General features: G+C 36.2%; 2 protein-coding genes across 2 annotated transcripts; both read left to right on the top strand.

Annotated features, from left to right (window-relative positions):
* The first annotated feature begins 704 nt into the window (after nt 1-704).
* Nucleotides 705-2,375, top strand: LOC103503164 (U-box domain-containing protein 21-like). The gene is made up of 2 exons (XM_008467314.3): nt 705-1,283; nt 1,431-2,375. Exons 1-2 carry the CDS (start codon nt 797-799, stop codon nt 2,279-2,281), a joined length of 1,338 nt encoding a protein of 445 aa, XP_008465536.2. The 5' UTR covers nt 705-796; the 3' UTR covers nt 2,282-2,375.
* Nucleotides 2,376-3,141: 766 nt separating this feature from the next.
* Nucleotides 3,142-4,014, top strand: LOC127151179 (uncharacterized). Its single transcript, XM_051090602.1, has one exon. The coding sequence runs from the start codon at nt 3,142-3,144 to the stop codon at nt 4,012-4,014; it is 873 nt and encodes a 290-aa protein (XP_050946559.1).
* The last annotated feature ends 12,143 nt before the right edge of the window (nt 4,015-16,157 follow it).

Below are 16,157 nucleotides of genomic sequence, written 5' to 3' on the forward strand. Positions count from 1 at the left end.
CTTTTTCTTCCTCTAATAATTCTCTCTACTCATCACACTGCTTTCATTTCTATGAAAAATATTTCAACTTCATTTTGAATCCATTTATACATTTAGATTACCTAAATCAATTAAAATATGCCCAAACTAAGAAAAGTGTATTAAAGTAATTTCACATAATTTAATCTAATATAATCCACAAACATAAAATATTTAACAAAATATTAAACAATTTCTGGTATAGTGGAGAAAACTGTTATTTTTAATTACTGGTAAAAAAGAATCACACCAATTCTAGTTTTAAAAAGAAAAAGAGAACATAAAAAAAAAGAAAAAAAGAAAAAAAAGGAGTGAAAGAGTGAGTCATACACCGACCACATGGTTGACGGCCATCTCCTTCACGTCAAAATCTTTGATTTGTAAAATCTTTGATTTTTAAAATCTTTTTAGTCTTTGATCCATTCTAACTTCTCTCTTACATTTTTTTTTTCAAGAAAAGAAAAAAGAAATCTATTATTTTACCATTTCAAACTTCTCTTCTTCTTTCCCTCTAATTTGGTCAACATTCAAACTCTTCGATTTCTCTCCTTTCTTCAAACCTGTTTTTCTTTTTATTATTTAACAATAATTCCCACATCTTTCAAACTTCTCCCCCCGCGTGGTCTTTTCAATAATTCCCATTCACATATAAACCCAAAATAATTATAATCAACACACAACTTCTCTATCCAATATATATACCCACACACCTCTTTCCTCTGTTTAATCTCTTCTCTATAATAACTTCGTCTATTCTTCTCACATCTTACTTTCTATCATGATTTCTTCTTGGAGACGCCGGAGAGCCACTCCGCGTATGCCCAGAGGTTCTCTAGGCGACCCAGTTGAGCTGACCATTCCCACCCATTTTCGATGCCCCATATCGCTCGACTTGATGAAAGATCCGGTCACTTTGTCCACCGGTATCACCTATGATCGAGCTAGCATTGAGACTTGGATTGAAGGAGGGAATTTCACCTGCCCTTTCACCAACCAACCATTGCAAACTATTGATTCTATTCCTAATCATAACATAAGGAAGATGATTCAAGATTGGTGTGTTGAGAATAGAGCTTATGGGATTGAGAGGATTCCGACCCCGAGGGTTCCGGCTAGTCCTGCACAAGTTCGGGATATTCTTGAGAAGATGACCGCTGCGGCACGGCGAGGGGATTTTGAAGGATGCAAGTCCATGGTGGAGAAGATCAAGAATTTGGGAAAAGAAAGTGAAAGGAACAAGAAATGCATCATTGCCAATGGAACAGGTTTGTAAGTTATTTTTGCTAAATGTTTTGTAATTTTCTTTTAATTAATTTAAAACTAGCTCTGATGGAACAAAAAAAAAAAAAAAAAAAAAAACTTCAATTTACATACTTTTATTTATATTTACTTACCTTTTTTCAAAAATGCAGGTAATACATTTTCATCAATATTCGAAGCCTTCTCGAATCCCGAAACATTTGAGAAAAGAATCGAAATTTTAGAGGAAATTTTATCAGCCATGACAATGGTGTTCCCTCTACAAGAAGAATCCATTAAACACTTGAAATCGGAAACTTCATTACAATCATTGGCATGGTTTTTGAAAGGAGGAGACATTTCAGGAAGAAGAAATTCAGTTTTGGTATTGAAAGAGATAATTTCATCATACCCAGAAAAAGTTGATGAATTAGGTGTAATCCAAGGAGCATTAGAGGGTCTTATTAAGCTCATAAAAGATCCAATTTGCTCATCTTCAAAAAAGGCTTCACTTTTCATAACATATCATGTTATAGCCTCAACTTCTTCTTCTTCCAATCAAGGGAGATTCACAAAAGCACTTCTTCAAATGGGGTTGGTCTCGTTGCTACTCGAAACCCTAGTCGACGCCGAGAGAAGCGTATGTGAGAGAGCGCTGGGAGCGTTCGACGGGATTTGCGAGACCAAACAAGGAAGAGAAGAGGCGTATGCCCATGCTCTAACGATGCCCGTGATCGTGAAAAAGATACTTAGAGTATCAGATTTGGCAACCGAGTTATCGGTGAGCATTGTTTGGAAGCTTGTAAAGAATGAGAGTAAAGAAGAAAAAGAAGATGGAGGGATTAAGGTAGAAGCACTTCAAGTGGGAGCATTTCAAAAGCTTTTGCTGTTGTTGCAAGTTGGTTGTAGTGAATGGACAAAGGAGAAAGCAACAGAGCTGTTGAAACTCTTGAATAATCTTCATAGGGATAGGTTAGAATGTATTGATTCTTTAGATTTTAAGGACCTCAAAAGAACATTTTGATTGAGAAGTTAATTTACTTAAAATTCATGTATTAATATATATATTTTACTGTAATTAAGAAGATATTATCTTGAAGATATTATCTTATTTTGTATGATTTTGTACTATTTGTTACCTTTCTTACCTCATAGAACTTGTATTTATTTCCCTTTCCCCTTGATGTAAAGATACAAGAAATTACTTCAATAATAATCTTACATGGTATCAGAGCCTTAACCTAGGTTACCATTCAGCCGCCGCCGCCGCCGCCTACCTTGTAGTGTTCTGTTCGTCCGCATCTCTCCGGCGCACGCGGTTTTTCGATTTCTGTTCACGATCTGTACGTCCAGCCAGTCGCCGCCCGTCTGCGTTTCTGTATGCCCAGTCGTCTGCCCGTCTCATTCCTTTGCGAAGCACACCGCCGCAACCCATCGACGCCTGCTCCGCTCCGACGACGAAGTCGTCCGGTTTTCGTCCGCCTTCTACTCTGTTCTGCTCCGACGACGAACGTTTTCTCCGGTTCGACGCTTTCTACTCTGTTCTTCTCCGACGACGAACGTTTTCTCCAGTTCGATTGGCCCATCCGCGAAGCCCGTGTTTTCCCTATTCCTTTCAGATCTGTGAAGCTGAGAAAGATCTGACCTCCACGCTCCAGACCCTCGCGAACGCTCTCCATCTCCTGCCTCCGTTTCCCTCTCGCTAAAAAAAAAAAAAAAAAATTTGCGTTGCCGCCAAAACCCGACCCGAAACCGTGCCCAGTCCCAAAACCCGACCCGAAACCGCGCCCAGTATCCGAAACCCGCCCCCTCTCTCCTATTTTTTTTTATTATTTCATTCTTTAATTATTGTCGTTCGCTAACTTGGTTTCTTCTTGAGAGTAGATGGAGAAAAGTGAAATTGCTCGTCCCATTAGTACAATTCTTGATGGTTCTAATTATATTACATGGGCCAATCAAATGAAAAGTTTCTTAATTGGACGTAAATTATGGCGTATTGTCACGGGTGATATTGCCAAACCGACCAAACAAGACAAGGAAGATGATGGAAAATTTATCGAACGCCTTGAAGAATGGGACAGCAAAAATCATCAGATTATCACCTGGCTTAGTAACACAACAATTCCTGCTATCCATACACAATTTGATGCTTTTGAAAGTGCTAAAGAGTTATGGGATTTTCTTTTTACACGATTTAAGTCCGTCGGATTAGCGCATTACTATCAGTTGCACAATAATCTTGTTAATCTTAATCAAGAAGCTGGACAATCCGTCAATGAGTATCTAGCCGTGCTTCAACCTATCTGGACTCAACTTGATCAAGCTAACATCAGTAAAGATCATCTTCGTCTTATTAAAGTCCTTATGGGACTTCGTCCAGAATATGAATCTGTTAGGGCTGCCTTGTTGCACCGCAGTCCCTTGCCCTCATTGGATGCTGCTATCCAAGAAATATTATTTGAAGAAAAACGTCTTGGCATCAATCTCTCTAAACATTCGGATGTTGTTCTTGCCAGCACTTATTCACCACCTGGAGCATCAAGCACATTTTGTAAGAATTGTAAGCTCACTGGTCATAAATTTATTGATTGTCCTAAAATAGAATGCAGGTACTGCCATAAACCAGGTCATATTCTGGATAATTGTCCCATAAAACCACCTCGACCTCGAAGTTATTCTACAAGAGCAAAGAACTTCACTAAACCCAGGAACTCTTCTGTTGTTGCTGCTACTTTAGACAATCCTACCACACCCTAGTTTCAGATAAGTGATCTCCAAAGTTTGCTAAATCAGTTAATTTCATCATCTTCCTCTGCACTTGCCGTCTCATCAGGTAATCGATGGCTTCTTGACTCTGCCTGTTGCAATCATATGACATCTAATTATTCTCTTATGAACACTCCTAGTCCTGCTAAATCTTTACCTCCCATTTATGCTGCTGATGGCAATTGTATGAATATCACCCACATTGGCACTGTTAATACTCCCAGTATGAATCTTCCTCATACTTACTGTGTCCCAAACTTAACCTTTAATCTAGTATCTGTTGGTCAATTGTGCGACCTTGGCTTAACTGTCTCTTTTTCTTCCAATGGTTGTCAGGTTCAGGATCCGCAGACGGGACAGACGATTGGGACGGGTCGCAAAGTGGGAAGATTGTTTGAGCTCCTATCACTTCAGGTCCCTTCTCCTTCCTCCATTTCTGCCCCTCTCACTGACTCTGATACATATCAGTGGCATCTTCGTCTTGGTCATGCCTCTCCTGAAAAGTTGCGTCATTTAATTTCTATTAACCATTTAAACAGTACTACCAAGTTTGTCCCCTTTAATTGTTTAAATTGCAAACTTGCTAAGCAACCTGCTTTGTCTTTTTCTACATCCACTTCTATATCTAATAAACCTTTTGATTTAATCCATTCTGACATTTGGGGTCCTGCCCCTACCTCCACTGTCCATGGTTATCGCTATTATGTTTCATTTATTGATGATTTCTCTCGTTTTACATGGATTTATTTTCTCAAACACCGCTCTGCATTATCTCGCACTTATATTGAGTTTGCTAATATGATTCGCACCCAATTCTCTTGTCCCATCAAGACCCTTCGCATCGACAATGCCTTGGAATATAAAGACTCCACTCTTCTATCTTTTCTCTCCCAACAAGGCACTCTTGTTCAGCGCTCCTGCCCCCACACTTCTCAACAAAATGGACGTGCCGAGCGCAAACATCACCACATTCTTGACTCAGTACGCGCCCTTCTTCTTTCTGCCTCATGCCCTGAAAAATTTTGGGGTGAAGCAGCTCTTACATCCGTCTATACTATCAATCGTCTTCCTTCCTCTGTTCTTCAGAACATCTCTCCATTTGAAAAACTATATGGTACTCCTCCCAACTATTCTAATCTTAAAACCTTCGGTTGTGCCTGCTTTGTTCTTCTGCATCCTCATGAACACACTAAACTTGAACCACGTGCCCGCCTCTGTTGTTTTCTTGGCTATGGCACAGAACATAAAGGTTTTCGTTGTTGGGATCCCCTTTCCAATAGACTTCGTATATCTCGCCATGTCACATTTTGGGAGCATACTATGTTCTCTCGTTTGTCCTCCTTCCACACCTCCTTCTCTAGTCCTCAACCTTTCTTCACTGACACATCTATTGACCTTTTTCCTCCCTCTGAGTCCCCTATTGGTAATGAGCTTGCTCAATCTGCACCTACTTCGGCAACCTCGGACCAATCGTCCATCTCTGGTGGCAGTCCTGAACCTACTCCAGACACCCCTCCTCGTCGTTCTACCCGGGTAAGGGAACCCCCTATTCATCTCCAAGATTATCACTGTTTTTCCACTATTATTTCTCTTGTTGAACCTACCTCTTATCAAGTGGCTAGTACTAATCCTGTATGGCAGAAAGCGATGAATGATGAATTACAGGCTCTTGAAAAGACGCATACTTGGGACTATGTTGACTTACCTCCTGGTAAACGACCAATTGGCTGTAAGTGGATCTACAAAATCAAGACGCACTCTGATGGCACTATTGAGCGATATAAGGCTCGTCTTGTAGCCAAAGGGTATTCTCAAGAATATGGTATTGACTATGAAGAAACATTTGCTCCTGTGGCTCGAATGACGTCTGTTCGCAGTTTATTAGCTGTTGCTGCCGCCAAGCAGTGGCCTCTTCTTCAGATGGATGTTAAAAATGCTTTTCTTAATGGGACTCTTTTTGAAGAAGTGTATATGAAGCCACCTCCTGGTACTTCTTCTCCTCCTCACAAGGTATGTCTCCTGCGTCGCGCACTATATGGCCTCAAACAGGCTCCACGAGCTTGGTTTGCTACATTCAGCTCTACCATCACTCAACTTGGTTTTACTTCTAGTCCGCATGACACTGCACTCTTTACTCGCCACACACCCCAGGGAATTGTTCTCCTTCTTCTCTATGTTGATGACATGATTATCACTGGTAATGATCCACAAGCCATATCTGATCTCCAACATTACCTTGGTCAACATTTTGAAATGAAAGACCTTGGATCTCTCAACTACTTTCTTGGCCTCGAAGTCTCTCGCCGCTCAGACGGGTATTTATTGTCCCAAGCTAAATATGCCTCTGATCTTTTAGCTCGCTCAGGAATCACTGACTCTAACACCGCTTCAACGCCGTTAGATCCCAATGTTCATTTAACCCCTTATGATGGTGTTCCTCTTGAAGAAGTCAGTCTGTATCGGCAACTAGTTGGCAGTCTCATCTATCTAACAGTGACTCGTCCAGACATTGCATATGCTGTTCACATTGTTAGCCAGTTTATGGCTGCTCCTCGAACCATCCATTTTACTGCTGTACTACGTATTCTTCGCTATATCAAAGGGACTTTAGGGCATGGACTTCAGTTTTCTTCTCAATCCTCTCTTGTATTATCTGGCTATTCTGATGCAGATTGGGCTGGGGATCCTACTGATCGGCGTTCTACCACAGGATACTGCTTCTACTTAGGCGATTCTCTCATTTCTTGGCGTAGTAAGAAACAAAGTGTTGTCTCTCGTTCTAGTACTGAATCAGAATATCGTGCTCTTGCTGATACCACCGCTGAACTGTTATGGCTTCGTTGGCTTCTTGCTGATATGGGTGCTCCCCAGCAAGGTCCCACTCTCCTTCATTGTGATAATCGTAGTGTCATCCAAATTGCCCACAATGATGTTTTCCATGAGCGTACAAAGCACATCAAAAATGATTGTCACTTCATTCGTCATCATCTCTTGAGTAACACTCTTCTTTTGCAACTTGTCTCCACCACTGAGCAGCCAGCTGATATCTTCACCAAAGCCTTACCATCTACTCGCTTCAATCAATTGCGTACCAAACTCAAGCTGACAGCTACTCTGCCACCTTGAGTTTGAGGGAGGGTATTAATATATATATTTTACTGTAATTAAGAAGATATTATCTTGAAGATATTATCTTATTTTGTATGATTTTGTACTATTTGTTACCTTTCTTACCTCATAGAACTTGTATTTATTTCCCTTTCCCCTTGATGTAAAGATACAAGAAATTACTTCAATAATAATCTTACATCATGAAAATATAATGTAAGTATTGGCGTTTGCGTGGGTGAAGATTTTGTCATTGTGACCTTTTCCTTTCCTTTTTCATTTTTTATACAATTTGATTGTTGTACAAAACAAAACTAAAGAAAATAAATATAAGTCTCTCATTTGTCTGGCTTTGAGTTCAACAACATGTCAGATTTAAACATCTATCTTTTTTGGTCAATAATATATGATCATTTAGTTTTGTAGTTGATGTATGTTCAAATTGTCTTAATAAATATAAATTATTGAATTCCCTATGGATAGACAAACTATCAAACATATATATTGTTTTTTCTTCATAGATATCAAATTGAGAAAATATCCCAAGAAAAAATATTTAAAACAAAAGTTGAAATTTGAAGGGAAAAATGGATATGTCTTTCTTTAAGAAGTAAACAAATTAAGCAACCATTGTGTTATTTTTCTTTTTTCTAAAGTCTTATAATTAGGCATTAACCTAAACAGAGACTTGTTTAATTATGATTAGGCATCCTTCTTATGGTGTAACAAGTACTGTAATTTACATAAATAGTAATCATAATAATAAACTTTTATCTCAACTATATAATATAATTGATTCACTCTCTTAAAATTAAAAATGAAAAAGAAAAATTCAAAAAATTATTATTTTTTTAATAAAAAACAAAAAAACAAAACTAGTTACTGAACATATATTGTTTTGGTTTTTAATAAACGGATCCAACTAAAGTTTAGATGGATGTGATGTGACACAAATTATTTGAATAAATATAATAGTTTTTAATTAAATTTTTAATTAAATAATATTTATTATTATTATTATTATTATTATTATTATTATTATTATTATTATTATTATTATTATTATTAGCATATGAAGAAATTAAGGAGGTGAGGAGAGGAATGGTGGGATTTTGGAAATTGAAGCTGAGAAAAGAAATCTTAAATGAATGGAAGGTCACCGTTTTTTCAACAATTGTAGGTCTCTTTAATTTATTTATCCTTTTTCCCATGTGATTTTTGTGCCTGCACTTAACAACTAAAAACAAAAAAAAAATATATCTTTTTCTTTTTCACAAACATCTCCCTTCTTCATTCTATCAATTACCTTTATATATATATATACATGAATGAAATCTCACCCACATTACTCTTATCACAATTTTTTCTAACTCATTCAAAAATACAATATCGGTTCTTTCAGCACACTTTTACGCTTATTAATTTAGACTCTACATACTTAAATTCAGCTTAAATTTCATGTTTAATTCTTAGGGAAATCACTTGAAAACACCACATGCCCCCACTCACATTGTTCTCTTGCAAATAATATTTATTCTCTCCAAAATATATTCCAAAGCAAGTCACTTTCATATGGTACTCTTATTCAATGTGAGGGCTAGCCGCTTCATTGGTAAAGTTTGTGCATTGAACGGTTTGAGTTTAGGGTTTGTCTAAGCTTCAACCTCTTCATTTGTTGATATTGAAAACCATTGTGCTTGTCGCTAAGACTTTTGCTTCGATAGCTATTGTAAAATTTGGGAGGAGTTTGATATTGATATTTTATTTAGTAGAGCCTAAATATGGTGAATATATATATGTATGTGAGAAATATCTCTCTTAGGAGGAGCCTAAGCATATTGTATTGAGGGGATCTCATACAAATATTAAAGAAATATTATTGTGGAAGTGAGGGGGGATAGCTCAAACTTAGGGGGAGCCTAAATTGAAACAATAAAGAGGAAGCTATCAAGAGTCACTAAAGAGGGAGTCTGTCAGATAATCGAAGTACTTTTTTATTGTAATTGTTAAACTCTTTATATAGCAAAGTTTCATTCTATCAGGCACACTACTCCCTGGATGTAGGTGATTTTGCACAAAACTATGTTATCAATCTTTGTGTCTTTATTTATTTTTTTTTTCTTTTTGTTTGCTTCCGTGACGGCAGCCCTCTTGCCGTACATATTGTTTGTGACATTGTGTTTTGTGTTAAGATCCACCGACTATTTTTTAAGACTCTATTGGTGATAGATCTTTATTAGTAATAGACTTTATCATTGATTGATTCTTACCAACGACATAGGCTATTACTAATAGGACTCCAAGAGTTTAATTTGAACTTTGTTATCTTTTACATTGTGCTACATCTACTAATACTTTAGAACTTATTAATTGCATGCTACATGTGCAAGGGCCTAAAAATAGTTAGTAAAAGATTATTGATGTAAGTACAATGTTAAAATATAAATGTGTTAGCTTGCCTAAAAATCATAGAAAAAGTTATAAACTAATTTTAAAATTTTCTTTTATATATTTTTCAAAAATATCTATCAACTGTTTGCAACATTTTTTAAATTTTTTTTTTTTTTTTTTTTTTTTGCCATCTAATGTAATTTTTCGTAAAATAATAATATGGGTTAAAATTTGGTTTTATATTAAATTTTAGGGATGGGAATAGAATATTTAAAGGGTTTAAAACAGTGGTTTGCTTTAAATGTAGGGATTAGGGGAATAAAGTTTAGAGATTATATATTTGGATAGAAATGAAATGGTTAAAATGTGGAAGTCATGTGTGTGTGTGTGTGTGTGTGTATATAATAATAATTATACTATAGGACTAGTCGTCCAAGTCCACTTCCGTCACACTCCATTATATTTTAATCATTGAAAAGTAAATGAAAAATGAAAACAACACTTCTTCCGTAACTAAGTAATATTGTTCCTAATTGGCCCTAAGGTTACATTTTCAGTGTTTCATATGGTGAGGCTATAGATACGAACAATTTTTTTAAAAAATTATTCTCTTTTAATTTAAGGCTGGTTCGTCACAAATAATGATTATGACTTATGTGGGTATATCTGTCTTTCCATTTCTCTCCTCCATCCTCCTTTCTCCAAGATCTCCATATAAAGTTTGAATACAATTTCTATGAGCAAACTGAAAAAAAAAACAAAAAAACAAAAGATTGGAACCTGGAGACAATCAGTTTCATAAATTGTGCTACTTTTTTTTGTTGCACCGTCTCTAAATACAATCTTTTATGAGCAAATTGAAAAAGACAAAAAAAAAAAAAAACAAAATCAAAGAAGTAGAACATCATTAATTTAAACATCATTCTTCTTTCTTCTTACTATTATTACATTCTGATTGTCTTCCTTTTTTACCATTTCCTATTTTATGCATATGGAAAGGAGAAAGTGAAGAACAGACATATGCTTGAGAAATCTGTCCTTTATGATGGAGCCTACGGTCCGCTGTTTCCAACTTCCAAGTACCAATCTTCAACCCATTCAAAATAAAACGATCAATGCCCACCAACATCCACCACCATACAATACAATTTTACAAAATTAATACTTAGGTCCAAACAACACTTTCCTTTTACAAAATTAATACTATGTGGGGGTTCAGAAGTTCGACTTCTAAATGACTCCACAGATGTTCTCCAATTGCTACAAAAGTAAAGGTTGACTCCTCTTATCATTGTTGTGTGGTTAATCGATGAAGTTGAAGTGCTTTCGGGTCTTGTGTTGATGTAGCTCTACAAATTTGTGATTGTTGCGTACATTCTCTTGTATAGCTCATAAGGATTTAGTCCTTGAGAAAAACCTATCTACTAACCCTAAAATACATGTAGGAGTGAATTTCGTCTTGCACCCTATGTTCCCTAGTCATCCACCCAGTCTTAGCCATAAAATGAGAGGTTTGTTGGGCCTGCGTGTAATGACTCAACTCCTTATACTAAGCCGAAGTCATTGCTAATTAAAGATAAATAAAATTTCTTAAATTAAAATTAGAAAATAAAACAAAACCTCAAATACTCATTAAAAATCATAAACAAATGTACGTAAAGATAAAATTAAATAAAATCCTAATTCGGGTCCTACCTAGTTTTAAAGAAAAATAAATAAAATAAAATAAATGCATCTGATCAATGAGATAAGGCAGAAGCAAAATGATGATCCCTATGGCTCGCCACGGTCACTTCTTGTCATTCGCCAGCTTCCTTCTGCCCTTACCTCTACCTCTGCCTGAAAATTAAACAAGAAATAGTGAGTATAGAAATATACTCAATAAGGGACCCACTACTAATCCCGCTAGGTGCTTGTCAACTTCCTATTAGAGTTCTGTAAAGTGGTACCCCTAAACTGGCACATTCCCGAACACGTGCAAATCTATGATTCCTAGGAACATATCTGGTCTTCAGTGAACCCAAAGGAACACCTAAGAAAAACTGGTCTTTAGTGTATTTGAAGGAAACACTAAGACAATTGGCCTGTAAGTGACCCCATCGAATCACTCATAATCATGTCTATGTCATACTAGATTGGAGATCCCGTCAGACTACACAGTCATAAAAGGAGGTGATCCCGAGGGACACTCATGCGGGTACGACTCTAATAGCTAAAGCTAACAGCACAACCTAGCATGTAACATAACATACATCATCATAAACATGACATAAGTATCGATCATAACATTTTTTAATCAAACATTGTCATCAAAGACATAACACAGTCGTCATCCTCAATATGCTACCGATAATAAACATATTAACAGTCATCATCATCAATCACCCATACAATGATAGTCGTTATCAATAGCTTCAAGTTATACATTTTAGCTATTATTAATGCATAACCATAAATACATACAGTCTCTTAAATTCGGTTCGAGAGTCTAGTAGTAGAATCTCTTACCTGTGTTAAAACCGAAATTATCCTAATCGTCACAGTCAAGCTTTCCAACAGTCAAGTCCTAAACAGAAAGGGCAATTTACTAAGTTCGATAACTTAGCTCGCATTTTATTAAGGATCCATAAATCTAATTAATTTAACTTACCCAAAGTCGAGGTCGAAATCGACTTATATTTGGTTGGAAAAATCCACAGTTCAAACTTCCAGATAAAGTCTAACAAAATAAATCTAAAAATATTTAATTAGAGTCCAAAAATTAATATTTGTTGGGTATGCCCAAAATTCAATCAAACTTACCAATGCTTACCAAAAATGGGTCAAATAGGGTTAAAAACAAGCTTGGCAGCTCAAACGGCTTTCCTAGAGGGCAGAAATTAGCTAGCGGCTCGGCTGAGGGAGGAAATCGACTGGTTGGCTTAGCTAAGGTGGCACGTGGCTTAGGAGTAGAGGGCAACTCGAGAGTGGAGGGCGACTCGGCTGTACGTGCGGCTCGAGTACGGCTCGCCCGGGTGGGGACTTGCGCACGCGTGGCTCGGCGGCTATAGACGTTTGGGCTTCCAGCGAATGCACGGTACGTTTTAGGTTCAGGTTCGCGGTGATCTCTGACGGTCGACGACGCTCGACTTTGACGGAATGGCGGAGACGGCCGACGATAAAACGAGACGGCGGCTGACGTAACGCCCAAGACAAATAATTCACACATAAAACAAATAATTCTCATTAAATGAATTCAAAATAACGCCCAAGAAATTATCTTAATTTTTTGGGGCGTTACAATCTTCCCTCCATATGAAACTTTCGTCCTCGAAAGTTCTAATATTTGAACAACTTGGGATACTTGGCTCTTCATGTCTTAATTAAAAACAAATTCTACCAAACTTCATAATCTTTAATTAAATATACACACTCATGTATATATATTTAATTAATCTAACACAAAACACCAAATATATTCCTTAACTTCCAATTCCACTTAATGTAACACCCATAATAATTTTCCTAAATTTATGGGGTGTTACAATCTTCCCTCGCTAAGAAACTTTTGTCCTTGAAAGTTTTAGTCCTTGAACAATTTCGAGTATCGAGCTCTCTTGTCATATTCTTGGTCCTAAGTAGCCTTGTCAACTTGGTAACTCTGCCATAAAATTTTCCTAAATGCAACTCTCATGTTGCGCAACGCTTTACTTCTCTTGACAAAATATTACTTTTCTCGAATACTTTTCTTCTCTTTACACTTATCCAAGTAAAACTTAATTCATAACTCTTCAAAAACTACGTTCTATTTTCCAACTTCGGACTTCCACCCTTAATAAGGTATTCTCCACCATTTAGCATTCTTTAGAACTCACTAGTTTCTCTTTTCTTTTCTTTTCTTTTTTTTTTTCCTTGATCTTGCCCAAACTTGAGTCCAACTATTGGCTTTCTTTAATGACATCAACTTAGCTAGTTATTCTAAAGAATTCGTTATTTCATCACTTGTACTTTAAACTAACTGTAACTTATCCTTCATGGTAAACTCAAAACAGTTTCTTGAAGTCTCATCAAAATAACTATGCAATAAAGTTTGCTTTGTTCCTTCTCCAGTATCTCAATTCTAAACACAATTAAATGTGCTTGATATAATTGAACTTAACCATGCCTTTAGTCCCCTTTAAAACTACTAACATAACTTATGTCTTAGATATTTAGTCACAAAGCAGTTCATCAGGTTGAACACGTCCAACTCTTTTGCCTACTTAATCACCCTTTTGAGCACCTTTACGTGGCAACATTTTTCTTAAATTTCACCATCAAAACCATCACCATTTAAATCATAACATTCATGCAGTTCTAGTTTAATATAGGTAAGTTCACATGCATATTCATAATCATGTATCACAGAATACATATCTGGCGAGTGACGAAGGACCGTAATAGCCATATATAGGGACAAAATCAGAGACTTACATCGTAAGTTAGTATACAAAACCTAAAAGCTTACGCTCTGATACCAACTGTAAGGACCCAACTCTTTATACTAAGCTGAGGTCATTACTAAAAAGAAACAATGACAAGAGACACTTTTTTTGAAACGAGGGAAGACTAAATTTTCATTAAAAATGAAATATTAAAACACTGAAACATAGACGCGGAAGCAAAACTGAGTCCCCATATGGCATGTCACGGATCCTTCTTTGTCGCTCGCCAGCTTTCCTCTACCTTTACCTTCGCCTGAAATATTAAACATAGAAAGAGTGAGTATAAACATATACTCAGTAAGGGACCTACTACTAGTCCCGCTAGGTGTCTGTTAACTTTCCATTAGAGTCCTGAAAAGTGGTACCCAAGAGCTGACACGTTCCCAAACACGTGCAATCTGTAATCCCCTAGGAACATATCTGGTCTTCAGTGAACCCAAAGGAACACCTAGGACAATCTGGTCTTTAGTGTACCCGAAGGAAACACTAAGACAATCGGGCTGCGAGTGATCCCGTCGAATCACTCGAATCATGTCTATTCAATGTCAGACCGGCAGTCCCCTCGGACTACGCAGTCCTAAAAAGGTGGTGATCCCGAAGGACAACCATGCAGGTACGACTCTAATAGACAAAGTTAACAGAATACCATATCCATAGCATGTAGCATAACATAACATCATAACATGGCATGAGTATTAATCTTAACGTCCTTAATCATGTGATTAATATATCATGCATCAACATCAACATCAACAGTCGTCAACAACAACATACTACCGGTCATTAACATAACATCAGTCATCAACATAAATCTCAGTATAATGACAGTCATTATCAATAACATCAAATTATGCATTTTAGCTACCATCAATGCATAATCATAATTACATGCGGTCTCTTGAATTCAGTTCGAAGGTCTAGTAGGAGAATCTCTTACCTTGAGATTTTAGCCAAACAAGGTACTCCCTAGTTGACAGTAAAAATTCTCCAATTAACTTGATCCTAATCACAAAAAGAAAACACAGTATCTTAATTAATGAAATTAGCAATTGGCTAATTCTCCCAAATTAATTAACTTCTCAAACAAAAGGGGTTGAAACCAATTCAACCTTGATTGGGAAGAATCTAAGGGGCCGTTTGGGGAAAGGGTTGGGTTATGGGGGGTTAGGGTTATGATAAACCTAGTGTTAAGATAAATCTAGGATTATAATAAGATGTGTTTGGGGGAAAGTTATGGAGGAAGTATTATGATAAGATGTGTTTGGGGGAAGAATTATGAAGGAAGTGTTATGATAATATTGTGAAGAAGGATTGAGGAAAAGTTGAAAAAGGGTTAAGAAGTGTTGAAGAAGGGTTGAGGAAGGGTTAAGGAGTTAAAACTAGGGTTACATAACCCTTCCCCCAAATGGGAGTTGGATTACATAACCCTAACCCCCCATAATCCAACCCTTCCCCCAAACGCCCTCTAAGATTTAAATCTTCAAAAAGTTTAGCCAATTGAACCTTTAAAGAAACCCCAAAAAGATCCAAAATTAAATTAATAAAATATTAATTTAATTTCATTAGCTTACCAAGGTTACTTAAATGGAGGTTGAAAAATCCTCTTATCCTTGATGGAAAATATTCATCACTTTAAATCCTCAAGCTTCCAAATCCTCAAGCTTCCAAAGAGAAGAAGATTAAGAACCTTTTTTTTTCTTTACTTTCTAACTTAAGCATTCCAATGTTATTTATAGACCCAAATAATAACAATAATAATTATTATTATTATTTCCTTTTCCTTTTAGGATATATATATATATATCTAATACCAAAAAATATACATATATCTTTATTTCCATTATATTTCCTCAATAAATGCCTTAAATGCACAAAATCTTAGGTATTTATAACCATTAATAATAATAATAATAATACTTCTTTATTATTATTATTTTTCTCTCACCAAAATCTACAATAAACATATATATTTATTTAAACCATTATTCTCTCTTATAAATAAATATATATCTTTTTCGTCCAATGAAATCAACCATCTCTCTCCTCATGAATTATCTTCTTTTCCAAAAAAATATAATTATATTCAATCATATAATTAACTTCACTTTTCCAAATTATTAATTAAATATATATATCCATATATATATACTCAATTAAATCCAATTCCACCAA

The sequence above is a fragment of the Cucumis melo genome, chromosome 10 (genome assembly GCF_025177605.1).
Source record: "Cucumis melo cultivar AY chromosome 10, USDA_Cmelo_AY_1.0, whole genome shotgun sequence".
NCBI classification, from domain to species: domain Eukaryota; kingdom Viridiplantae; phylum Streptophyta; class Magnoliopsida; order Cucurbitales; family Cucurbitaceae; genus Cucumis; species Cucumis melo.